We start from the raw sequence: 25967 nt of genomic DNA on the forward strand, positions 1-25967 counted from the left end.
CAGTATGTAACCTTTTGGGATTGGCTTTTTTCTTTTTTAAAAAATGTATTTATTTTATTTATTTTATTTTTGGCTGTGTTGGGTCTTCGTTGCTTTGCACAGGCTTTCTTTAGTTGCAGCGAGTGGGGGCTACTCTTTGTTGTGGTGTGCGTGCTTCTCATTGCCGTGGCTTGTCTTTGTTGTGGAACATGGGCTCTAGGCACGCGGGCTTCAGTAGTTGTGGCATGAGGGCTCAGTAGTTGTGGCTCATGGGCTCTAGAGCTCAGTAGTTGTGGCTTAGTAGTTGTGGCACACGGGCTTAGTTGCTTGGCGGCAAGTGGGATCTTCTCTGACTAGGGATCGAAACCGCGTCCCCTGAATTGGCAGGCGGATTCTTAACCATTGTGCCACCAGAGAAGTCCCTACAGGGCTATTTTAAACTAGATTCTTAGAAACTATTTCTCAAGCCTTCTTTCCTTTCTGATATTCAGATAATGTCCTGCTCCAGAAGAATCTTCTTCTAGTCTACATGACCTTGTAACAAACCACTTCTACTTTTCAGTTTCTGTATCCATAAACCTTTTTAGTCCATCTTTTTACTCCATTATATCTTTTGGTTACCAGCTGTCTATGAAAAAAGCTGTTGAAGAAGTGAACTTTGTCTGGGACTGCATCCATTATCAGCTCACTGTACCTATTAATGACCTGGTCATTCAACCAATTCTGACCATCCAGGGTTGCCAGATCATCCATATCCAGCACATGCTTATTGTAGAAGATGCGGAAGTTGCATTTTTGATGTCTGGCCTGATAGCTTCTTATTTCCCTATTGATAAATGGTTTTCTATTAGAAAAGTCTTCATTAGAGACATCTTTTAATCCTCCAAGTTCATCTTTTTCGTTGAGTGGGACCAAACTGACATACTTCTTCATAACCTCATCCAGGAATCCAGAAAGGCAGATTGACAGTTGTTCATCATCCACTGGAGATGATTTTTGACTGTCCTTCCCACCTCCCACTTGATTTTCTAGTTTGAGTCCACTGCATGTCAGAGGAGCCTCCAGTGGACTTTTACAGTAAGGGTGGTCCAGAAACTTAGAACTAAGAATGTCTGCTTGAAAGATCCATCCTCATCCCTCTGGCGTGAGATCTCATTCTAAATAGTCTCTTCAGACACAGGCCCATCTACACTACTCACAGATTGATCTGCCTCTGACACTGACAGTTTTACTCTGTCATCATTGACAGTACTTATCCGGTTTTCCTGACCCAGAGCCATAACTTCTCTCTCAGTTTCCAAGATAAACATGTTACTAGAATGATGTTCTGGTAAGGGGATGTCATGAATCAGCTCTGTACACTACCACTTAGGAGAGGAAGAGGATGACTGGTCCCAGGTGCATTGTGGCACTGCCATTCTGTTGGCCAGGGAATGCTTCATCTAAACTAAGCTCCTTGCCCAAAAGAGGGCTTCCTTTAGTGTGGCCATGAGGCACATGAGAGTTCTTTCCCTTCACCACAGCATTGCTGTCCATATCTGGAAGGTATGGTTAATGCCGACAAGAAGGGTCTTCAGGTTCTGGGGAAGGGAATGGGCTGCAACTGCCACCCACACTGTTCTCCATAAGGGTCTCTTGATGGTCCCCAGTGACCTGCACCCATCTTTGCTGGGCTTTTTTTAGCTTGCAAACTTTGCTTTTTGTTCTGAAGTGCTGGGATCTGAGAATCTTGTACCGAAATCTAATCATGGATCATTTCTCATACATCATATGAGGAGATACTTTTATTCTTCTCTGTTAAGTTGGAACTTTTTTGGAATCAGGGGTCCCCCATTCCTGTGGTGCTCCAGCCCTTGGTAGCAGCCATAACAAAAGCTCTTTCTCTTATGGTTGCTCAAGGTGACCACAATTGTGCCACTCTCACCTGGACTCTGGCTCTCCCCACTGAACTTCATAGGAAGATCAGAAGCCTGTGGCTCCATCCTAGGTCTGTGACCACTGGCCTGACTTAAAACACTATTTGCTGGTACGTCAGCAGCTGCCTTCAAGAGACTTTTCTCTCCAGAGTATTCATGATCAGAGTTCTTTGCTGATGATAGCAACTTCTCTGCTTAGAGTTTCAGGAAGGTACTTGAGGAGGAAATGAAGTGTTTAGTGTCCTTACTTTTCACATTAGAGGACAAAGTACTAAGATTCTGAACAGCCATATTGGACTTTGTCTTAGCAAAAGGGGGTTCATCCTGGATCCATATTTTCTGGATCTGAAGAGCCTTCTTTCTGCATTGGAAATGCCTCAAATGCCTGCTCCAAGTAACTGGCCTTCCCAACTTGGCTTTCAGAATGCACAACTGTTGATGAAAGTAGAACTTCTTAAAGCCTGCAAACCCAGTATTCCATTTCTAAGAAAAGGCTAAGTGGATTCCTTTCCTCCATAGAATTTTCATCTGTTTTTTCATTTTTCTGATGCATAATGAGATCTGAACGCAGCTATGTCCCTCTCTGCTGGAACCTGTCACGCCATGGGTCCAGATGCTGTGGCAGCTTGGACTGCAGCTCCACCTTCGCCAGCTTTAGAGGAAATCCTGTCAGCCAGCAGGTGTCTGGCCTGCTTACAGCAGCCATGGCCGCCGAGCTTCCTCTGGAAGGGTTGGCTTTTTTCACTCAATCTAATCTTCTGGAGGTTAATCCAGGTATTACATGTATCAGTAGGTCTTTCCTTTTTATTGCCGAGAGTATTCCATGGTATCGATGTATCATAGATTGATTAACCATTCACCCATTGAAGGACACCTGGGTTTTGTTTTGGTTTTTTGTTTGTTTTAATTTGGGGCTCTAATGAATAAGTTTATATTATGTATAGTTTTTGCTTGAAAATAAATTTTCCTTTCTCTGGGATAGAAGCCCTAAGAGTGTGGTTCATGTGATAGCTGTATGGTTAATTTTTTGAAGAAAATGACAAATTGTTTTCTGGAGTAGCTGTGCCATTTTACATTCACCCAGAAAAGTACTGGGTGATCTAATTTCTCCTAATCCTCATCAGTATTTGTGTTATTTTATTTTAGTTATTCTGATAAGAGTATAATAAAATCTCATTTTGATGTTAATTTGCATTTCCGTTATGGTTAATGATCTTGAACATTGTTTCATGTGCTTATTTGCCATCTGTATATTCTGATAGTCATTTTTTAAAAACCTATCTTCTAATTGGATTGTTTTGTTTACTGTTGAGTTTTGAGAGTTCCTTTTTATGTGTTCTAGATACTGGTTGTTTGTCAGATATATGGTTTGCAGTTATTTTCTCTCACTCTGTAGCTTTTTCATCCTTTTAAGAGTATGTTTTGCAGAGCAAAAGGTTTATTTTGATGATGCCCAGTTTATCAATTTTTCCTTTTATGGATCATGCTTTTGGTGTCAACACTAAAAACTCTTTGCCTAGCTCTGGACCCTGAGGATTTTTTCCTCTTTTTTTTTTTTCTAATAATTTTATGTTTACATTTAAGTCTGTGGTCCACTTTGAGTTAATTTTTCCAAAAGATGTAAGAAATAGGTCGATGTTCTTTTTGTTTTTATTTTTGGCTTATGGATGTTCAATTGTTATAGCACTGTTTGTTGAAGAATCTATCTTTCCTCCACTGATTACTATAGCTAAATAGTAAGTCTTAAAATCAAATAGACTGGTCCTCCCCCTTCATTCTTTTTTTTTTTTTCAAAATTGTTTTAATTGTTCTTCATCTGTTGATGCGAAAGAGCTCTGTGACTTTGCAAAAAAAACCCAGAGGGAGGATAATTTTCCCTTTGGAGGGTGATTGTGAGATTATGGGCACTGACACATATAAAGTACTTCGTATAGTACCTGGCATATGATGCAGACACGTAGCTTTCTTCCTCTTGATTCTAAACCAACCGTCAAAAATCCTACACATACACACACACACAGACTCTCTCCCCCAGTAATACTGTATATTATGTTCTCTGTTTTATGTAAATGTGTTATATATGCAACCAGGTAAGAAATATGCCTTCAGTAAGAAATACACGTGAAGGAAACAACTCAAAAGGACTAGCTGTTATTCTCATCCACATCTGTAAATAGGAACTATCCAGTCTCCATTTCCTTCCCATACCTCCAGTTTGAGATATAAGCTCTGATAAGGACCTCAATCAACTGGGAGGTTATGGTCTCATCCAAACATCAACAGAACTCATGCCCAGACAGGAGACACTGAGATAGGTTCCCAATAGGAAAATAAAAAGTGAGATATAAATATTGCCTAACTCATCAGAACCTGTTTCTGAATTGGATATTGACTATTGCTGGCAAAAGGGTAATGTCCTATTCCACTTTAGCCCACTGGCCTCCCTGCTGTTCCTCCCACTTTCCAGATACATTGTGACCTTTGCCCTGGTTGGAATGTTTTTCCCCCAGATATCCACATGGCTCTATCTTTCATCTCCTTCAGATGTTATTCAAGGGTCACTTTCTCACGGAGGTCTTCTCTGATCAGTCTATTGAAATCACTCTACACAACCCCGAAACCCAAAAAAGTCTTCTTCCCAGCTTTATTTTTCTTCTTGGCTCCTATCATCATCTAGCATAGAACATGTATATTTGACAAATTTGGTTAGATTTCACGTACTAACTTGTAAGCTCTATGAAGGCCTTTATTTCACTGTTGTATACCATGTACCTAGAAAGGTGTTTCTATGTAGTAGTCACTTGATAAATATTTGTTGAATGAATCAAGTAGATAGGTTTCAAAAGGCCATTGGAGAATGTCATGGCTTTTAACTATAATACTTTAAATCTAAGATCAGTGGCAACCTTAATAGGGAAGATCTTAATATCCATTTCTTCTAGGAGAATGTCAACTAAATAAACATATATAATAGATAAATACATGTTTCACAGATTCTCCTATTTCCTTTCCCAAATCTTAACCCACTCTCCTGCTGCCCTGTACCCTTCCAGAAAAAGATGACAGATTAAAGGAAAAATGTATTTCTTGCCCATTGGCCTTCTCCTCTCATTCCACTGCTCAGGACCAAAATCTTGGATACTTTCTCATACCTACATTCAATTCAGGATCTATGATTACTCTCACGATCTTCACTGCTATTGTCTCTTGAAGCCACAATGAGCTTTTGCCTGAAATACAGCAAATTGTCTTCTAATTGGTTTCTCTACTTCCAAATTTGACTCTCCACAATCTATTTCCAAATCAGCCAGAGTGTTATGGACTGAACTGTGTCTCTCTAAAATTCATATGTTTAAGCTCTAACCTCCAATGTGACTGTAGACACAGCCTTTGAGACAGAGCCTTTATAGAAGTAGTTAACATTATGTAAATACAGTCATAAGGTTAGGGCACTAATCTGATAGGCCTCTCTCCTTATAATAAGCAACAGGGGAGAACTCTGTCTCCACCATGTGAGGACACAGCAAGTAGGGAGCCGACTTCAGGCCAGGAAGAGAGCTCTCACCAGAACCCAACAACGTTGGCACCCTCATCTTGGACTTCCAGCCTTTAGAACTAAGAGAAAATAAATTTCTATTGTTAAAGCCACCCAGTCTATGGTACTAGTAAGCCTAAACTGCCTAATACATAGAGTAATTCTTTTAAAAGCTAAGTTACACCATGCCATCCCTCTGTGTGGAACCCTCCATTGGCTTCTTACTCTTCTGAATATTAGTTAAGAGTCCTAAAAATCCTAGAAATTGCCTTTAGGAACCTATAAGGTCTGGCTTTTCTTTCCTTCTTAATTTCATTTCCTACTACCCTCCATCCATCACTTCCTTCAACCACACTGGCCTCCTCTCTTGTGCTTGAACCCACCAGGCGTGTTCCCATTTCAGGACCTCTGCACCAGCTGTCCCTTCTGCCAGAATCCTCTTTTCTCAGTACTGTCATGATTCACTCCTCACTTCCTTTGAGCTTCCTTTGCTCAAAAATTAATGACTTAATGAAAAAAATAATGCATTTGGGGCATCTATTTCTAAATGTCAGTTTAATATACCTGCAACTTTATCGTTAGATTGTATCATCCATTATAGCTTAAAGGAATACTTAAGTTATAACTTCCTTTTACCAACAAAATGTTTGGTTTTCAATACCCTCAAGAACTATTGCAATAAATTCAAATAATATTCCAGTTCCTAATTATAATAGGAATGAGAGTCAATAAATTAGATCACCTGAAATGAGCTTATTTTTTAGTGATTTAGATGAGTTTTTTCAGCAGATATTTGGTAAGTACCCACTATGCAAGGTTGACTGGCCACTGAGGATCAAAAATAAAATAGTCCCTACTTTGAGCAGCTCACAGATTAGTAGGAACCAATTCATGTTAAAATAATAATTGGCTTTAACACAAAGCAAAATTTAAATACAATTCTTTGGTAGTTTTTAATTTATTTCCCTTTTTAAATTAGATCCAAGTAAAAGTATATTCCTCTTTTTGTAAAGTATTCTCATTAAACAAATTATATATCAACTAGCATAGAGATATATGTGTAATTATTTTCCCCCAAATTAGCACTAGTCATCTATGAGTGAGGCTTGCATCATTTAAAAAATAAGCATGTATCACAAAACATGTTAGAACAGTATTTTCAATAACAGGACTCTACCCCAAGAACTAAAATAGAAAAGTGATGTGATAGCCATAAATGAAACCAGTAAATTTAGCCAAGGGCCAGAGGTTTCGGTGCAGAGTACTCCTAAAGGGTTTCTGGCAAAAAGTTTGCCCTGGTCCTAAACAGGCAGCCTCTCCTATTTAAAAGTTTCACTGCTCCCCGCCACATCGCGGGAATCCTATTGGCGCACGAGTTCTTCCTTTCAGCAACAAACTCTACGGTTCACGAGAAACTAAGTTGCAGAAGCTATCTGATTGGCTAAGAAATAATGACGTAGATTTCTCAAGCCCACTGAGAATCGTCCTCCCCTAGCCTGGCTCAGATTCCGCTTTCCGATTGGTTCTTACGGCAAGAAGGCGGGGACAATTGCTGAAGTTGACCTCTGGGTCGGGAACCCCAGCAAATATGGCGGCGGCCAGGTGCTGGAGGCTTGTGCTCCGTGGTCGAGGGCTGTCACTGCACACCGCGGCCGAGGCCGCCGTCACGGCTCCCGAAGTGACCGGCCCAGATGTCGCGGCGGCCCCAGTCGCGCGCTACCCGCCGCTCGTAGCCTCTCTGACTGCCGACAGCAAGGCGGCACGGCAGCGGCGAGTGGAGCGATGGCAGGCCACGGTGCACGCGGCCAAGTCGGTGGACGAGAAGCTGCGAATCCTCACCAAGATGCAGTTCATGAAGTACGTAGTTTACCCGCAGACCTTCGCCCTGAACGCCGACCGCTGGTACCAGAACTTTACCAAGACCGTATTCCTATCGGGCCTGCCGCCGCCGCCGCCTGCCAAGCCCGATACCGAGCCCGCGCCGGCTCTGGACGTAGCGGCCCTGCGCGCCGCCGCCTGCGATTGCCTACTGCAGGAGCACTTCTTTCTGCGGCGCAAGAAGCGTGTGCCTCTCTACATGGAACGTGAGGCCATCGCCTCGCCTTTCTTGGACCAGCTGGTTGCCTCCCTCACGGGCCTGCTGAGCGCTCACAATCCGGCCCTGGCTGCCGCCGCCCTCGGTGAGCCTCGGGCCCGCCACTCCGGGCGGGGGAGGTGGGGATGGTAGGGGACCTCTCTGCGCCAGATTTGCCCCCTCTTCCTTTCTTTCTGCTTGGTCAGTTTTTTTCCCCAGTCCGTTCGCTCCTGGCTGGCGACAGCATCCGGAGACTGAGTTCTCGTGCCTGTGCTGCCCCCTACTCACTGTACAACCCTAGGCTAAGTAGCCTAAGCCCTCCAGGACTGCTTTGTGAAGGTCCAGACAAGTGTTGGTTAAGAGAAGGGGCTCCTGGAGAGCGGGACAGGCCTGGGGTTGCCTTTTAGCTCTTCCATCAAAAAGTTACTGACCTTATGTTCGTTTATAAACTGATTTTGCCCTAGTTTTTCTCATTTTCAAGATGAGAATACGATAATAGTACTACTTGGTCATAGAACTGTTAAGATTAAAGGCGATATTGATTAAAATACCTAACGTGTATTCGGTACTCTTTATGTGCCTGGCCCTGTTCTAAATTTTATATGTGCCAAATTTAATCCTCACAGTAACTTTACAGTAGGCAGCATTGTTTTATAAATGAAAAAACAAACATCCAAGGCACAGAAACGTAAAATGTATCTAGTTAAAGAGCCTACAGCTGGTAGATTTGGAGGACGGGCTTCAAACCCAGCCATTCTGGGTTCCCAGTAAACAATCAGCAACTTCTGTTTTACTGTTACGTGCAGGCATGAAAAATAATTAATGGATAGACAGTTTTAAACATCAGTGTTTCTGACGTGTTCATCATTTTATATCAGCCACCCAGTAGGTATCTTAATAAATATCTATTGAATTAACGTTACTGTGACTGTAGGTGTGTGCTCAGCTGAGTCTTGTAGTGTTCTTGTTTCTTCCCTCCCAGTTGGGAATGAAGTGGTCTTGAGAGAAGCTTCACAGGCTTTGCTCATGATTGATGGCCTGGGAAAGTTGACAATCTCGTCAAAACCCAGGTTCCTCTTCTATATAATGGAGATGATAACAACTATACATACCTTTGAGAGTTATTGTGAAGATTGAATTAGTAATTCATAAGACAGCTCTGACTCTTAATAAACTTTTTATTTCTGGTGAATGATGCTGCTGTTGGTCTTATTTTATGTTTATTCTTAACTGAGAAACCTCTTTGGTTACAATGCTTAGTGTAGTGTGGCACAAGTAGACAATAAAGATTTGAGCGTTATATTAAAGTTGTGGTTGTTTAAGTTAAATTATTACATAATCCAGACTCTATATCTTATATCAAAGAGTAATTTTTGATGTATTTTCAGCTAGCACAGTCATTCTTGAGTTCTGTATTGCTGAGTTTGGTGTTCTTACAATAACTAAATTCATCTAAATTATCAGATAAAAATTTTTTGAATATCTTTTGATAGATTGTAAACGCCCAGTTCACTTCTACTGGTTGCGTGGTGAAGAAATTATTCCTCGTGGTCATCGGAAAGGTCGAGTTGATGCTTTGAGATACCAAATAAATGATAAACCACACAACCAGATTCGAATATCCAAACAACTACCCGAGGTAAGGATTTATTGCATATGTTGCTGTTGACAGTTGAGGAGGAAGTGTCATAGCAGGCCAGATAATGGGCTACGTAGGATAAAAAGTTTTGGATAGAACCCTTTTCTTTCAAGTGTATTTGGAATATATCTCAGCTGAAATTCTTTTTCAGCTTTTTAACTTGCTGTAGTATATATATTTTGCAGAGGTCAAATAATCGTTTTAAGTGGGGTTAAGTCCTCAGTTTTTAGGACCATACAAATCTTTTTTTAATATGAAAATACGGATAATAGTTTATGATTATAATTTACGGTAAACTACCCTACCTAATTATAAATCAAGGCATTTTTACAGCTATAAGCTGATCATCTTACGTGTATACACTTCTTTTGGAGAAAACAAGTGTGTTTTGAGTGTCATCTGTGTGTCCATGTCAGAGGTTGGCACATTTCTTCTGCAGAGGTCCAGATAGTAAATATTTCAGGCTTTGGGGGCCATAAGTCTCTGTTGCATTCTCAGTTCTTATCATGTAACAGCAGCCGTGTACCACAGGTAAATGAATTTGCATGACTGTGTTCCAATAAAACTTTATTTGGAAAAACAGGTGGCTGGCTGGATTTGGCCCATCACTAGATGGTAGTGTTAAATCATTTTGTAAAATCATCTCATTTTTAAGATTTTTCCATCTATTAAGAATGTGACTAAAACATATGCTCGTGTTGCTGTGAATTCACTTATGACTTTTTCTTTAAGTTTGTGCCGCTGGATTATTCTGTACCTGTAGAAGTCCCTGTCATGAATTGTAAGCCAGACAAACTTCCATTATTCAAACGGCAATATGAAAATACCATATTTATTGGTAAGTTTCCTCTTTTAATAAATGAGTTCAAAGTGTCCTGTGCAAATTTGCGTAATTAATTCTTGATGACCAAGAGGTTCAGATAGTCTATAAGCAATGTAATTCATCTCAGGTTGCAGTTTGCATGAAAATTGGAAAGAAAATATTCTTTCAGCTTGCCATTTAAAATTTTACTTGTTTCTACTGAATTAACAGTATTTGACAAATAGTTATGTTTATTAGGCTTTGTTGATTTATTATTTATATAGAAAAGTAATTTGTGTTTTTTCAAAAGTAAGCAGGTAAGAACTGGATTTGAGGTAGTGATTGGCTTTTTTTTTAACAAAAGCCTCCCATTTGTGCCACACACTGATAGCCATCAGGAATATAAAAATTAATAAGGCCTGATCTCTGTGCTCATGCAGCTTATACTTTGGCTATTTTTTCTTTGTTTATTAATTCCTAGATGATTGAGGAAGATTTTTAAGAAAGCAGCTTTCTGCTGGTCCTCCAGAACTGTTTTATCAGTCCCTTCTCAGTTGCTGTGGTCTTAGAGAGTGAATTAATGGGAACTTTTGGTTGAAAAGACTTTACCACTAAAACCAAGAATGTCAGCATTATAAAGGAGGTTTTTAAAGTCATGAAGCGTTTGTATCCTTTGGTGATTATGACCAGCAGAATAACAAAGCTCCTAATGATGACCGAGGAGTTTGAGAAAACTGAAATAATAGGGAATTTTAAATAAATTTTACATATATTCTTTTGACTTATCCTATGTCGTAGTGAACTGATGATAGCTAGCAGATTGTACTTTCAGGTGAAATTTATTATAATCAATAAAATAAATAAGGAAAGCAAGCTTTCCGTTTGTGTTTTTTGTTTTTTGCGGCACGAGGGCCTCTCACTGTTGCGGCCCCTCTCATTGCGGAGCATAGGCTTCGGACGCACAGGCTCAGCGGACATGGCTCACGGGCCCAGCCGCTCCGCGACATGTGGGATCTTCCCGGACTGGGGCACGAACCCGTGTCCCCTGCATCTGCAGGCAGACTCTCAACCACTGCGCCACCAGGGAGGCCCCTGTTTGTGTATTTTGAATGCTGATCACATAATGAGTAGAGGAGACAGATAGCCTTGAAGCAAATACTGAGGACATGTGCTCCAGATATTCTACTTGTGTATTTCATCTGAAATGTTTTTATTTTGCTCTTCAGGCACAAAGACAGCAGATCCACACTGTTATGGACATACCCAGTTTCATCTGCTACCTGACAAATTAAAAAGGGAAAGGCTCTTGAAACAAAACTGTGCCAATCAGATAGAAGTTGTTTTTAGAGCTAATGCTATTGCAAGCCTTTTTGCTTGGACCGGAGCACAGGCTATGTATCAAGGTAAAACTAGTTTTATGGCATTTAGTTATTGGAAGACATTTTAAGAATTTAATAGATCAAATTGTTTTCCTTGGGTTAAAATGTAGGCTGAATCTTCACATTTTGAAGACTTTTGCATTGGCACAAAATGCAGTTGTTTTAAAGTCCATAATTAAATATTTTACATTTGTAGTTGGTAAGTGGCACTTTGGTAGTTACTCTGATCTTTTACTGTGACCATTTTTGTGTGAATGTATTTTTTTCTGATGATGTTCTCAAGCATTTCAAAGACCACCTAACTGAGTCAGCTCTGTAGATGACAGCAGCTTTCTGAAACTAGAAAATGAAATGCTTTCGTGGATTACATTTTAGATTAAATGACACTTATGATATATAACTTCTTTGAAGGCCATATCTAGGGTGTGAGTTAGGAGACTGTTCATTCAGTTAATGGCTTATGGTTTTTACATACCAGTTGCTGTTGGCCTTGGAGATATAGTGTTGAGTGAGAGAGACAGATCCTGCTCTTCTGGAGCTTATGTTATAGTAAGGAGGGTAAAAGATAATAAACGTAGTATTTTTAGCTAGTGGTGTTACTCTGGAGAGACTATACTAGATGAGGGGTAGAATGATTCATAGGTTGCAGGTATAAATGAGGCGTGGGGCAGAATATTTGAACAGAGTTAATTCAGGGGAGGTCTCTAAAAAAATGACATCTGAACAGAGACCTGAATGGTGAGGAGCTGCCTTTGCACAAACCTGGGAGAAGGACACTTCTAGGCAAAAGGAATGCAAGTAACTCTGAGCTAGGAACGGACTTGAAGTGTTGAAGGAACAACCTGAAGGCTGTTGAAGAAAGGGAGGGGGAGAATGGAAAGCGATAGGGGGTGAGAGAGAGGAAGCTGGAGGCATGCCATGGAAGACTTGTAGGGCCAGCCCATTGTGAAGCATTTGGATTTTGTTACAATACAGTATATACCTAGATTACTCCTATATAAGCATCCGTGAGAAATTTTAATACAGATTTAATTGCTGCCAGGCTCACCTTTTTCCTTTATATATATATATATACACACACACACATATATATTTAACCTTACACTCATAATTGTTGACTTACATTTTTGTAATAGAAATAAATGGATAAAGTAGGAATACAAGTAGACAGAATCAGAAAAAGCAGAAGGAAACTTTCTTGAAGATACTAGAATGGCATTGTTTATTCATAAAAGATAAAGTACTTCTTTTCACAGTGTAATTCTATATTTTAACAATACTATTTATTGGCTATCTTCATTAAAGCTGATATAAAATATGTGTGACAAAATTTATAAGTTACTCCTTGGCCCTGGCAGTTGGATTTAAAAGTATTAAAGCCAGTCAGCCTGGAACAAGAAGCAGCCAGAAAACTTGAGTAGTAAAGGTATTAAGATATCCTGGAACCTTATGATGAAGTAAAATACACTAGGCAAAATGAAAGCAACTCATAAAATCAATTTTGAATTATAAATTAAGACACAGAATTCATCTAGTAACTACATGGTTGAAGTTCTTAGAAAGTCAAGTTTTTTTCTGAAGGACTTTTTTTGGTAGATTTGGTGAAGTAAATGGCCGTAGTGGTTATTGGGTATTAGATGCTGCTGGTATAAGGAAAATTTGAACATATTTGAGGTTGTGAGTAATCATGTGGTTAGTACCAGATGTAGGAGAGATCTGCATAGATAGAGCTTGCTGCTCTTCTTAGATGAAGTGAGTTAAGGTTGAAAGCTGATGAAGTCCAAAGTTGTTGAAAAGGTGTATCATGAACGTTGGGGATAGTAGAAGGAAGGAAATAGTTCTTAATGCAGAAATGGAATATAGGATTAGAATGGAGAAGATAGGGAAAACTTTGATATCTTTAGGAATTTGGTAGGTAAAATATATAGGTTTTAGGAGATATTTTATATCCTCTAATGTGTGTGTTTTGTTTTGGTAACATATATATGTAAGATTCAGCATAACTTTCTTCTATAGGATTCTGGAGTGAAGCAGACGTTACTCGACCTTTTGTCTCCCAGGGTGTGATCACAGATGGAAAATACTTCTCCTTTTTCTGCTACCAGTTAAACACTTTGGCGCTGACTGCACAAGCTGATCAAAATAACCCTCGTAAAAACATATGTTGGGGGACACAAAGTAAGCCTCTTTATGAAACAATCGAAGATAATAATGTGAAAGGTTTTAATGATGATGTTTTACTTCAGATAGTTCACTTCCTACTGAATGGACCAAAAGAAGACAAATCACAGCTGTTGGTAAACTAAGAAAAAACATTTGATTTGAGGCTTTGGGAATACTTAAATTTCACTGAAGGAACAATAAAAGGAATTTTGATAATGAGATTTCTGTCAAATATTGAATGTACTGATTTTGAGACATATATTTCTTATGTTAACCTCTGATTAGACCTTTCATTTGGCTCAAAATGCATCACTAAAGGATTTAATTTTAGATAAAGTATGTCGATTAAAAATAATTTTACTTATATGTGACTAACTGATGAGACTAATTGAGCAATCATCAATACCTGGTATTAACTGTGTGTGTAAGCTCGTACTACTTGCTGCATACCACTCACTGCATGACAGGCCAGTAATTTGAGAGACAAGGTGTTGGCGTAAGGAAAAATGATGTTATTTGGAAAGCCAGTGAGCCAAGATGGCGGATTAGCATCCTAAAGAATTATTTTAATTCAGGGTAGAATTCTAGCTTCTTTTATGCTAGGGAAGGGGGAAGCAGGGTGCCTGATAAGCTTGTGGACAGCCTTCTGACTGGTTGGTAATGAGATAACCAGGTGGTATTTTGGGAGTCAACATTAATCAACCTTCTGGTTCTAACCTGGCTGGGGTGTACGTGCTTGTGGTTAGCATGTAGTTAACTTTTTCTACCTGGTGAGAATTTTAGTATCTATAAGACAAATGAAGGATATAGCTCAATATTATCTATAGCCCTCAAGGAGGAACTAAAGGTCTTTTGACTTTGTTTTGTGGCTAAACAATTATTCTGTCTTGCTTGACTATTTTCCTTTTTTTCTACGTTGTCTCATTTCTCTGACTAAATTTGCTGTTTGGAACTCAGGGAAGGCCTTGGAGGCTGAAGCTTTTCTACAAACAAGAGGCAGGGGATATGGGGGTTCCATACCCTGGAAGGCTCTGCAGTTCCTGCTCAGTTTTCTATGGTTTTAAAAGTAATACAAAGACAATTCAGTGCTTGAGAATATTTAGATGTTTTGTTATATTTTTTCTTTTTATTTTTTTATAATAATATCGTATAGAGTTTCAAAACCCTACACACACCCCTTCAAAACATGAACAGTATTTTGCACATATAGGAAACTGGCACAGAGGAGTTAAAGTGACTTTAATAAGTTTTCACAGATGATTAATAATATAACTGATGAATTATATGCAACTTAGATTCCTTAGAGCTTAGAAGTAACATTAATATATTTCTGCTAGTTTCATTTGTTCTATCCCAAAGATTGGGAAACTAGGTTTGATATGTTTCAAAATATGTTACCAAAATGTTGGTAAAATTGTTAATCTTGTTGAGAATTAAGGTTCATTCAAACTATTTTTAGTGAGAAAAAATAGTTACCTTTGTTGTTGTTGTTGTTTTTTGGCCATGCTGTGCGGCATGAGGGATTTTAGTTCCCTGACCAGGGATCGAACCTGTGCTCAGTGGAAGCACCGGACCACCAGGCAATTCCCCTAATTACCTTTGTATAACCATGCTAACACTTACGATTTTATATAACCTCCTGTTGTAGATATCTAAAATAATCCATTATTTACTGTAGTTAATGACAAATGCTGTTTTTTCTTTCTTCCTTCTTCCTTCCCTCCCTTCCTCCCACTCTTTCAAAACAGAGGTCACAGTTATATGGAATATATGCCTCAGCTAGAAGGGATTATTTACTACAAATGATTGCTAAACTGAAGGAATATTATTTGAAAGTTGTAATTCAGTTCAGGCAAGTGCCTCCTTTGCAAGGCATTGTACTAAGTGTTCCATCTTTACTTTCATTTTTTGAAGAATGCCGTGTAATTTCACTCCACCATTCTTTTATGTAAGCTGTTTCCAAAGCTTGGAATACTGTTTTCTACCCCTGGTCCTGTTTATTCCAACCTGTCTGTTGCATTCTCATTCATCCTTCATAGAAAAATGCAGGTATAGAGGGAACAACCATATCAAGCTCCAAATAAAATATCTCTTAATCTTTGCTCTCACTTTCTAACTAATTGAACCTTGGGCAATTTGAGTTACCATCCTTGATTTCCACCTCCATAAAACAAAATAATTTCACAAACTTGTCTAGGGATGAAATGAGCCAGTGTATATGAAAGTGCTTTTAAAATATTATGTAATTAAAATATCGAGGGTTCAGTTGAAATACTTTTCTTTTCCTAAACAGATTGTAATTGATTGTCCCATCCTTTGAATACTTCTTCCTCTACGGTAGCACCTGTTTCATTGTTTCACAACAATTTTTCTCATTACCAGTGGTGGACAGCACACACATCAGACATACACACCTGTACATACATGTCAGGACTTCATAGAGCACTTACTATATTCTAGAGCATGGTCTAGATATTTTACCGATATTAGCTCACTTAATTATCACAACCATTTTGTGAGCTAGGGACTGTTATTCTCATTTTGCTGGTAAGTTAACAGGCACAGAGAGCCCAACAGCTTATTGCAGATCACACAGCTAGAAAGTGGCAGGATTAGAATTTGAGCCCAGGTGGTCTGACTCCAGAGCCTATGGTAGATATTCCCCAGTAATACACTGTAGATGTAGTCAGTGCTACAGCAGTGTATCAGTGGTATAAATTAGATAAAGGAAATGTTAATACTGACTGATATGAATCATAGGAATGTGCGTTGGAGCAAGTAGCATTTGAATTGGTTCTTGATAGATGGCATTTTCCAAAAACAGGAGAATAAGTGGATAGAACTGTGAATGAAGGTGAAAAGTTCAAGATTTACCTGGGAAGTAGGCGGTAACTTGCTTTACCCAAGTAGGGTGTAGTCTAAAAGCATTTCCAGAAAAAAATTATTTACTAAGAAACAAAATCTAATTGGTGTCCCATCTACATATAACACTGAACATTAGGAAACAGTGTAGCAATGTTTAGACTTCTAGGGGAAACATTACATCAGAAGAAATCTAAATTAGTCAAGATAAAGATAGGTTAGGACAATTGAAAAAAATGTTAGAACACCCAAGTCTCTTACCAGTTCATCAAAAATGTATTGCAGTTGATTAGCACATGATTGAATAGAGGAACCAATGAATGGAGGAATCAAGATGAATAAATGTAATGAGTACACAAAGTCGTATCAGGCAAAAGTAAGCATAAAGCAGGGTTAGTGCCTACAATTTCAAACAATTCAAGCCAAGAAAAGAAATCTAGTGTTAGAAGGTCATTTTATGTTATAAACTGTAATCAGTGTACGAAATATTAATCTTAGTCTTGAGAAGTTGGAGTAACTGAAAATGAGGAATAATGAGTAAAGGTGACTTAATAAAATTTGGTATCTTACAAGCAGAATAGATCTTTTAAAATGTGATAGAACATGTATACAAGATCATTTATTAGACCACAGAAAGTGTCAGGAAATTCTTAAAAGTGGGAATCACATAGGTCGTGAACTCTATCCACACCGCAGTATACCCAGAAATTGTTAGTATAGTTTTAAACCAGGAACACCTAATCATTTGAAAGTAAAAGTATATGCCTCAGTGGTTATTGCCTGGGCAGAATTTTCAATATAAAAATCAAACACTCCCAGAGCTATATCACAATCTAAAAGTGAGAGCTAGTTATCTTACTTGCCTTTTCATTTTTGTCAGATGTAATTTTATATGATCTGGACAGTTCTTCCTTTCCTATGCTTTGAGCAGGAAAGCATTGTATTAGTGTAAGTAAAACTTTAGACTAAAATACAAATCCTGCCTATAAAAGCTAGTGGGATATAGCCAGTTATTCTGAATACATTTACTCCTAAGGATGCATGAAGGTGCTGTAGGAGAGAATCACTGAATAAACATAATCTCTTCTTTTGCAGTTGTCAACTAACTTTGCTTTAATACTTTTTGTTTTTGTATTAAAACACATGGAGTAGAATGGGGAAAGCCACATGTATTTTAAAAGATAAAACATGAAGTTCAGAGAAATTTTCACTAATCTCAGAACTCTGGAAGAGCATCGTATCTTGCTTTTTGCAGTCTTACATTTGATTTGATGCCTGTTTAGTAGTATACTTAGTGGCAAATTTATAATGTTACGTGTTTATGTAAAGTAAGAAAATAAAATCTGTATTTGCTAGAAGAGTTTAAAAAAACAAACTAAAGAAAATCAGAAGAAAATATAAATGTAGAAGACTGAATTGGAAGAGAAAGCAGACTTGACAAGTAGATGCACTAACTGGTTCTTTATCCTAGCCCCTCCCATATCAGTAAAAGAGTTTATATTCTAGTAAATCTAATCAAGAGGAAAAAAGAGGGCTTCCCTGGTGGCGCAGTGGTTGAGAGTCTGCCTGCCGATGCAGGGGACATGGGTTCGTGTCCTGGTCCGGGAGGATCCCACGTGCCGCGGAGCAGCTGGGCCTGTGGGCCATGGCCGCTGGGCCTGTGCATCCGGAGCCTGTGCTCCGCGGCAGTGGGAGGCCCGCATACCGCAAAAAAAAAAAAAAAAACATTTAGAATTGGAAAAGGGGAAGTAATATACTTGGTGGAGGCTCTAGATAGATAGGAAAATGCTATATATAACAAATTTGGACATTTTCTGCTGAGAAATATAAAAATGATAAAGATAGAAAGCTTAAATGGACTGTGGAAGAAACTGAAAATATTTCTAAGATACCTTCTGACAAGGGTCCAGAGCAGTACAGTTTATCTGTGAATTCTTTAAAATTTCCATGAAACAAAACTAAAGTTTGGAGTGCTACCCAATTCGTCTTATTAACTCATCCTAAGTTTTTAAAAAATCTAAAAACATACAGGTTAAATGCACATTTGTATATAAATGCAGAAATTCCAAATGAAATACCACATACCAACTTCAACAGTAATTAAAAAGTCCACCCTAATAGGGTAGAGTTAATCATGGAAATTCAGTACCAGATGTTAGGAAATATGCTAATAGCTAACATCAGTAGTTCAAAGGAAAAAAATAAGGCTTTTGATAAAATTCTTACTCTTGGTTAAAAGACAAAGAAAAATGGGTATTAATAGAAGTATATTTTAATAAGAGTTTTATGTTAGTCAACCCCCAGTTTATGTTTAATGGTGAACAATAACTGATGTTCCCACTGAACTCAGGTAAGCCTGCCAGCTTTGACCTTTATGTGTGGTTTGCTGATTCATTCCAGGTGCCTAGAATCGTACAAGCAAGCACTCCAAAGTTTGTTGAATAGATGTGAATTAATGAACTTAAGGTAGTCAGTCTTTCTAGTTTGAAATCAGGTATACCTCCTCATTTATTTGCACTTTTCATATCTCAGCAAAGTTACAGTTTTCTTTATGAAGATTTCCATGCCTAGATTCTTCTGTAATTGTGAATTTTTTTCATTTCAGTTATTTTTTATAGCTTCAAAAAAGGCTTTGTAATAGCTGTTGTTGACTGCTATATATTTATTTTGTAAAAGGCCGTTTAATTAGCTCATTAAATCAGGAATTTTTTAGTTGAGTCTCATGAGGTATATAGCTCCAGTCTGTCTTGGGTTCTTCTGAAACTGCTTATCAGCACAGCTAATCATCAACCTCCATGTAGTAAAATCATTGGACAGTCTCTGACTACTTCACTCAGTACATTTGTCACATTTGGCGTGGATGACCACCCCTTCATTCTTGAAGTGGTGTCTTTTATTGCCTTCAATGAAACATACTCCATTTTCCTCCTATCTCTTTGACCATTCTTTCACATTCCCCTTTGCTGTTCTTCCTCTAATCTTTCTTTAAATATTGGTATACCTCAGGGTTCTCTAGACTCCATCTTTTTTTATCCACCATCTTTCCTTTGATGACCTTACCAAGTTTCATGGATTTAAATATATTTATAAGCACATTCAAAATTGCAATTCTGTTTCAATTTTGTGTTTCATATCTGAACTGTTAACATCACCATTGTAACTGAATAGGTCTGAGTGATTAAAATTAGGGTGATTTTTCATTAATTTTTCAGTTTCATAAATTTCCCAGAAAATACATATTATTTTTATAATAAAAAATTCACTTTGATTAAAGAACCTAGTTCTCTTTCCTGAACGGACTCCAACATGGAACCACCGTCTTATGTCAAATTGTACTCCATCATAAACAACTTTATTGTGAAATTGTATTTGGAAAAACATTTCTTGAGTACATTTGTTATTTAAGAAAAATTTGTTCAGTAAAATTCATGTAAGTTTCATCATAAGTATATTTAACTTATTCTAAATAGTTGATCCCTATAAACTAAAAGCTTATTTATTAGATGCAAAGACCTTAGATTTTTTTCTTGAGATATTTTAATAGACCAGTCAAGTTAATTGCTATGCATATTGCATTTTATATTAAATTCTAGCACATTTTGGATAATGCTTAAATTAAATTTGAGGTATGGTTAATTCACATAAAATGTAAGGCACAATAATTTTTTTTTTTTTAGTTTCTGCTTTATAACAAAGTGAACCAGTCATACATATACATCTGTTCCCACATCCCTTCCCTCTTGCATCTCCCTCCCTCCCACCCTCCCTATCCCACCCCTCCAGGCGGTCAAAAAGCACCGAGCTGATCTCCCTGTGCTATGCGGCTGCTTCCCACTATCTATCTACCTTACGTTTGGTAGTGTATATATGTCCATGCCTCTCTTTCGCTTTGTCACAGCTTACCCTTCCCCCTCCCCATATCCTCAAGTCCATTCTCAGTAGGTCTGTGTCTTTATTCCTGTTTTACCCCTAGGTTCTTCATGACATTTTTTTCCCTTAAATTCCATATATATGTGTTAGCATACGGTATTTGTCTTTCTCTTTCTGACTTACTTCACTCCATATGACAGACTCTAGGTCTATCCACCTCATTACAAATAGCTCAGTTTCGTTTCTTTTTATGGCTGAGTAATATTCCATTGTATATATGTGCCACATCTTCTTTATCCATTCATCCGATGATGGACACTTAGGTTGTTTCCATCTCCGGGCTATTGTGAATAGAGCTGCAATGAACATTTTGGTACATGTCTCTTTTTGAATTATGGTTTTCTCAGGGTATATGCCTAGTAGTGGGATTGCTGGGTCATATGGTAGTTTAATTTTTAGTTTTTTAAGGAACCTCCATACCGTTCTCCATAGCGGCTGTACCAATTCACATTCCCACCACACAATAATTTTTTAATTACTCATTTACTGTTACAGAAATCGGAAAAAATCGTTGCTTTGGACAGAGGCAGGAAAAAATAAAAAATAAAAGGGAAAAAATGATACAGACAATATTGAGAATAGAAATCAAAGACCCACGGGTAAACAACATTGACATTGGACAATATTTGATTGGACAAGGTTGAATTTCTCATGAAAGGCCTTAGTATTCCAAAGTTTGCTAAAAAACTTTTTGTAAGACAAACAACAATAATAGTACAAAATAAAAAGCAGGGACTAATAAGACTCCACAAAGTGTGAGAATTACAGGTAATAATATTCCAAATGTACAGACGTGATCACTGTCTTGGTGTGTAATAAGCACACTGTTGACTAAAATTCAGCAATCGTTACTATCCAAATAAGCTTATCTCTTCATTAAATATAGCTTATAAGACTATGTAGCTTTAAGAGTATTCTCATAATTAGCCTGCTTTAGATAATGTTCTGGATGTCATCCTTAGAACAAAATTAAGCTCAATCACATTTCTTTGTTTCTTTCCCTCTATGTAAAAATATGGAATTCTGTCTCAGGTCTTGATTACATTTTGTGTTCTTTGTCATCCTACAGAATTCTGCATTTCACTCTGGAAATTTTTGTAATTAACTTTTAACGCTTGAAATTGGCTTTTGAAACTTTTAGAGTAGTTTGGACATAAGTTTGGGGTTTAATCTGTAGGTTGTATTTTTGGCTTTTTGCATCTTTAAAAGAAAGTTATGGTTATAAGGTGATTTATTTTTAAAATTATGTAAAGGAACTGCCATTGGATTTAAAACGCAAGTAATGTTCTCTAGAAATGAATTGAATTGATGGGAAGTCCAAGTTGATGCATGCAAATGGGATATCAGTTTTTTTTACCTTTTTAGTTTTTGGACAAAATAAATGAAGTTTTAAATCGGTGACTTATAGCAAAAACTTATATATTAACCAGTTTAGAAAAGCTGAAGACAGAAGAAAGTAACCATCTTTTATTTTTGTTTATTCTTTTTAATGTTTAATTAATTTATTATTTTGTTTTGGCTACGTTGGGTCTTTGTTGCTGCGCGCGGGCTTTCTCTAGTTGCGGCGAGCGGGCTTTCTCTAGTTGCAGCGAGCGGGGGCCACTCTTCTTTGCAGTGCGCAGACTTCTCATTGCGGTGGCTTCTTGTTGTGGAGCATGGGTTTTAGGTGCATGGACTTCAGTAGTTGTGGCATGTGGGCTTCAGTAGTTGTGGCACGTGGACTTAAGTAGTTGTGGCTCGCGGGCTCAGTTGCTCCGTGGCATGTGGGATCTTCCTGGACCAGGGCTCGAGCCCGTGTCCCCTGCATTGGCAGGCAGATTCTTAACCACTGCACCACCAGGGAAGCCCCCATCTTTTATTTTTGAATAGATAACTGTGTAAATGATTATAAACTTGATGCTTTAATATTTTAATTCAAACAAACACCCTCAGAATGTTTTTATAAAAGTTGTGTATTGGGCTTCCCTCGTGGCGCAGTGGTTGAGAGTCTGCCTGCCGATGCAGGGGACGTGGGTTCGTGCCCTGATCCGGGAAGATCCCACATGCCGCGGAGTGGCTGGGCCCATGAGCCATGGCCGCTGAGCCTGCGCGTCCGGAGCCTGTGCTCCGCAACGGGAGAGGCCACAACAGTGAGAGGCCGGCATACTGAAAAAAATAAAAAATAAAAAAATAAAAAAGTTGTGTATTGATATAAAGATAAGATATTCACACCTTTAGCATTTTTTAGATGTGATAAATATATATATAAAATGGGAATTGTCATAGTCATTTTTGCTATGGCCTTATGGCCTTGTTCATCTTGTAGAGGTATATACTGCAGAAATATGTAACCAAATAGCGTTATAAATGAGCTACCTGTACTTTTTATCATTTTAATTCTAGGTTTGAATCACTAGAACCTGTCATGATCTTAGGAAAATGAAAGCTTACATGATGTTTAGCCACTTGGAAAGTATTTCTCTGGGTCTTCAGTTCATGTAAAACTTGACTTTTATTTGCAAACTAACAGTACTTTTGTTATAAGCACTTTATTAAGATCTTCTGAAGCATTCCAATAAGTTTCCTCTCTTAATCAGTAATTAATCATTAATCATTAATAAAGAAGGTGGGCAGGATTTAAAGCCAGAATGTACATCAGGGATAATTTAGTTTGGCAGCTGAGTTCTGTTTTATGTCATTCATCTTTACCACAGATGGTGCAGGTTTTTTTGTCTTAATTGGCAACATTAAAAGGGAGAGAGGTTTTAAAACATCCAGGTTTCAAGTTCTTTTGAAAAATAGTAAAATCTGATGACTCTAGGTTTACATTCTTTTGTGTTAACAATAGACAGACTCTGGAACTTGTCTGCTCTGGGTCCCTTTAGAGGGGACATACTCTCTCCAGTTTGTCCCAGTCCCCCCACCACCCACTCGTCATTTTTACTCTCTTGACCAACATCATCTGTTATGCTTCACTAATTTCTGTTAAATGTTTTGTCTCTAAGGCATTGAGTTTATGACCCCTGAGGTCCAGATTACCGTTAAGAACTTGTATTACTAGTGGTAAAATTCAACCTTTATGATTACTTTTCAGGCTTTAGGATCTCAGTTTTCTATCAACATACATGAATGATAAATTGAATTCAAATGAGGAGTTCAGTTTCATTTGAGATAATTAAGTGAAACCTGGTCTTTGAGTGAAAGAAGATATATTAGTTACCTGGCAAAATACATGAACTTCTGTTCCCTACCTCTTTTGCTGAATGAAAGGCAAAGTGAAACCTGATTTGTTTTGTTTTAACAGTTTATTAATCATGAGGTTGGGAGAAATTTTGTCTATTTTCACAGAACCAAAGTTGGCAACCAGAGAATATTTGGACACTATATGGAGTATTTTGTTTCCCTTTATAGTCTATGTTGGGTTGTCTACAGTATCACCCTCCCCAGTTGTGGAAGAATGGTTAGGATGCTCTTACAGAGTTGAGCCTTTATCAGACTAGAGAAGATGCCCAAATGGTGGTCAAACACAGACTGGTTAGAAGGCTGTGAAGTAACCTATTAAAAAACAAAAACAGGGCCTCCCTGGTGGCGCAAGTGGTTAAGAGTCCGCCTGCCGATGCAGGGGATACGGGTTCGTGCCCGGTCTGGGAGGATCCCATATGCCGCGGAGCGGCTGGGCCCGTGAGCCATGGCCGCTGGGCCTGCGCATCCGGAGCCTGTGCTCCGCAACGGGAGAGGCCACAACAGTGAGAGGCCCACATACCGCAAAAAGAAAAAAAAAAAAAAAAAAAAAAAAAACAGAAACAAAAGAAACCTTTGACTTCTGTGTCCCAAAATGGTAGACTAGATTATTTGGTTCAATCTTCCTGCTATGATATCTGACTAAATATAACAAATATCCACTTGAAGGCAATTAGAGAGGTAACAAGGTAGTGAGTAATTGCCAGACTGATATCAGGAAGAAAATGGGAATCCAGAAAGGTGAACCTAGTCTTGGGTCTGCTTTTGCTCTGGAGGGGGAATTTGTTAACCAAGAAGAGGAGGCTGAAAGGTTGAGTAGAATTTTAATAGTCTTATGAGATTAGAAGGACAGAAGTTATAGCACAGCACCTCCAAGTTTGGGACTTGGGTAGAATTCCTTGGTTTGAGACCCTGAAGGATCACATTCAAGGTATAAAGGTGAACTAGAAGCAAACCATTCACATAGAATATAGCTTAGAATTGAGTCAACTAGATAGCTTAGAAAAATCTGAAGTTTTGAAAGTAGATTAACATGATCTGAGATTTTTAGTGCCCTGGGAATCTGAAAGATGCAAGTTTGAAGAAGGAGAACAGGTTCCTAGGTCTCAAATTATTTCTACAAAACTTTTTCAAATACAATATATCCATATAATAATTGGGCACAAGAGGAGAAAGACGGTCAGAATGAAAATCAGCAGAAACAATAGACAATAGAAACAGACCCAAAGGGGCATCAAATATTTGGATTGTGAAATAGACTTTAAAATTAATGTTTACTATGTTCAAGGAGATAGAATAAAAGATTGAAAATTTCAATATAGAACTGGAAACTAAAAAATGTCATTGCAGATTTGTAAAAGAGCCAAATATTCAAGAACTAGAAAAACAAAACAGTAAAAAAAATTAAGGACACAAAACATTGTATTAGTTGTCTATTCTGCATAACATATAACTGCAGACTTAGCTTCTTAAAACAACATACATTTATTATCACAGTTTCTGTGGATCTGGAGTTCAGCCATGGCTTAATTGGGTTCTCTGATTCAGAGTCTCACAAGGCTGCAATCAAAGTATCCATCAGGGGAAGGGTGTCATCTGAAGGCTCAGCTAGGGAAAGATCTGCTTCAAATTTGTGTGGTTGCAAGCAGGTTGTTGGACTGAAGTCCTCAGTTCCTTACTGGCCATTGGGTAGGGACATCCTTCAGTTCCTTGCCATATGGGCCTCTCCACTAGAGCAGCTTACAATAGAAAGAGCATATAGAGCGAGTCTGCTAACAAGATTGTTGGTCAGAAGGCCAAGTCACTGTGTCCAGTCCATAACCAAGGGGAGGGGACTGCACAAGGTCATGAATAGGAGGTGTGAATCATTGGAGACAGATGATTCTTAGAGTCTGCCTACCAAAGATTATAAATACCACTGAAGAGAGAATTCCTGAATTGGAAAGTCAGAATAAAATATCCATAATGAATGTTGTCTTCATAAACTTTTTTACTCTGCCATTACCAATAAAGAAGGGTTAATATCTACCCATGCCCAGAAGAATGGAAGTAGTGTAGAGAGAGGATAAATAAGGATATATGTTAATTGAATACAGGAGCTTAGAAATAAGGAGACTTAGGGAAGGAAATGAAGGATCAAACTAGGTATTTAGGAATCCCATTTTTTCTTGTTCTGGATGCCAGTGGGTACCCCATCTGTAGTACTCTTTGTAATGAGCTATACATAATTTGTGGCTTAGTTGATATTTTTGATGTTGATTAATAACATGCCAGTGGATAATCAGTAGAAACGTGTGTCTATAAACTACTAGCCATAGCACATATTTTATCTTGCTCATTTTCTTTCTACACAGGATTTTTCAAGGTGCAAACATCATATTTCTGAGAAGTATACAATTTTTTAAAATAGGTGTTTATTTTTTAATTGGCCATTACCTCATGGGAGGTGATATTTGTAAATATATTTCA

At 38.2% G+C, this 25967-nt stretch overlaps 1 protein-coding gene and 1 pseudogene across 5 annotated transcripts in view; one reads left to right on the plus strand and one right to left on the minus strand.

The window, feature by feature from the left end:
- Positions 1–537: 537 nt before the first annotated feature.
- LOC132486747 (sentrin-specific protease 5-like) lies at positions 538–2435 on the minus strand (annotated as a pseudogene).
- A 4547-nt stretch (positions 2436–6982) lies between these two features.
- The window catches only part of MRPS30 (mitochondrial ribosomal protein S30), a 61039-nt gene continuing 42054 nt past the window's right edge, over positions 6983–25967 (plus strand). For 4 of the 5 annotated variants that reach the window (XR_009531395.1, XR_009531396.1, XM_060091682.1 and 1 more), the window contains exons 1-5: positions 6983–7610; positions 8998–9143; positions 9876–9981; positions 11172–11348; positions 13341–13502. Coding sequence is in view for 3 of the 5 variants with exons in the window: in XM_060091682.1 (XP_059947665.1) it covers positions 7019–7610; positions 8998–9143; positions 9876–9981; positions 11172–11348; positions 13341–13502 (1183 nt within the window). In the remaining 2 variants the exon portion in view is untranslated. Of the gene's footprint in view, positions 7611–8997; positions 9144–9875; positions 9982–11171; positions 11349–13340; positions 13709–25967 lie in introns of those variants that run through there. The other variant, XM_060091680.1, reaches the window with a different exon arrangement.

The sequence above is a fragment of the Mesoplodon densirostris genome, chromosome 3, assembly GCF_025265405.1.
Source record: "Mesoplodon densirostris isolate mMesDen1 chromosome 3, mMesDen1 primary haplotype, whole genome shotgun sequence".
NCBI lineage: Eukaryota > Metazoa > Chordata > Mammalia > Artiodactyla > Ziphiidae > Mesoplodon > Mesoplodon densirostris.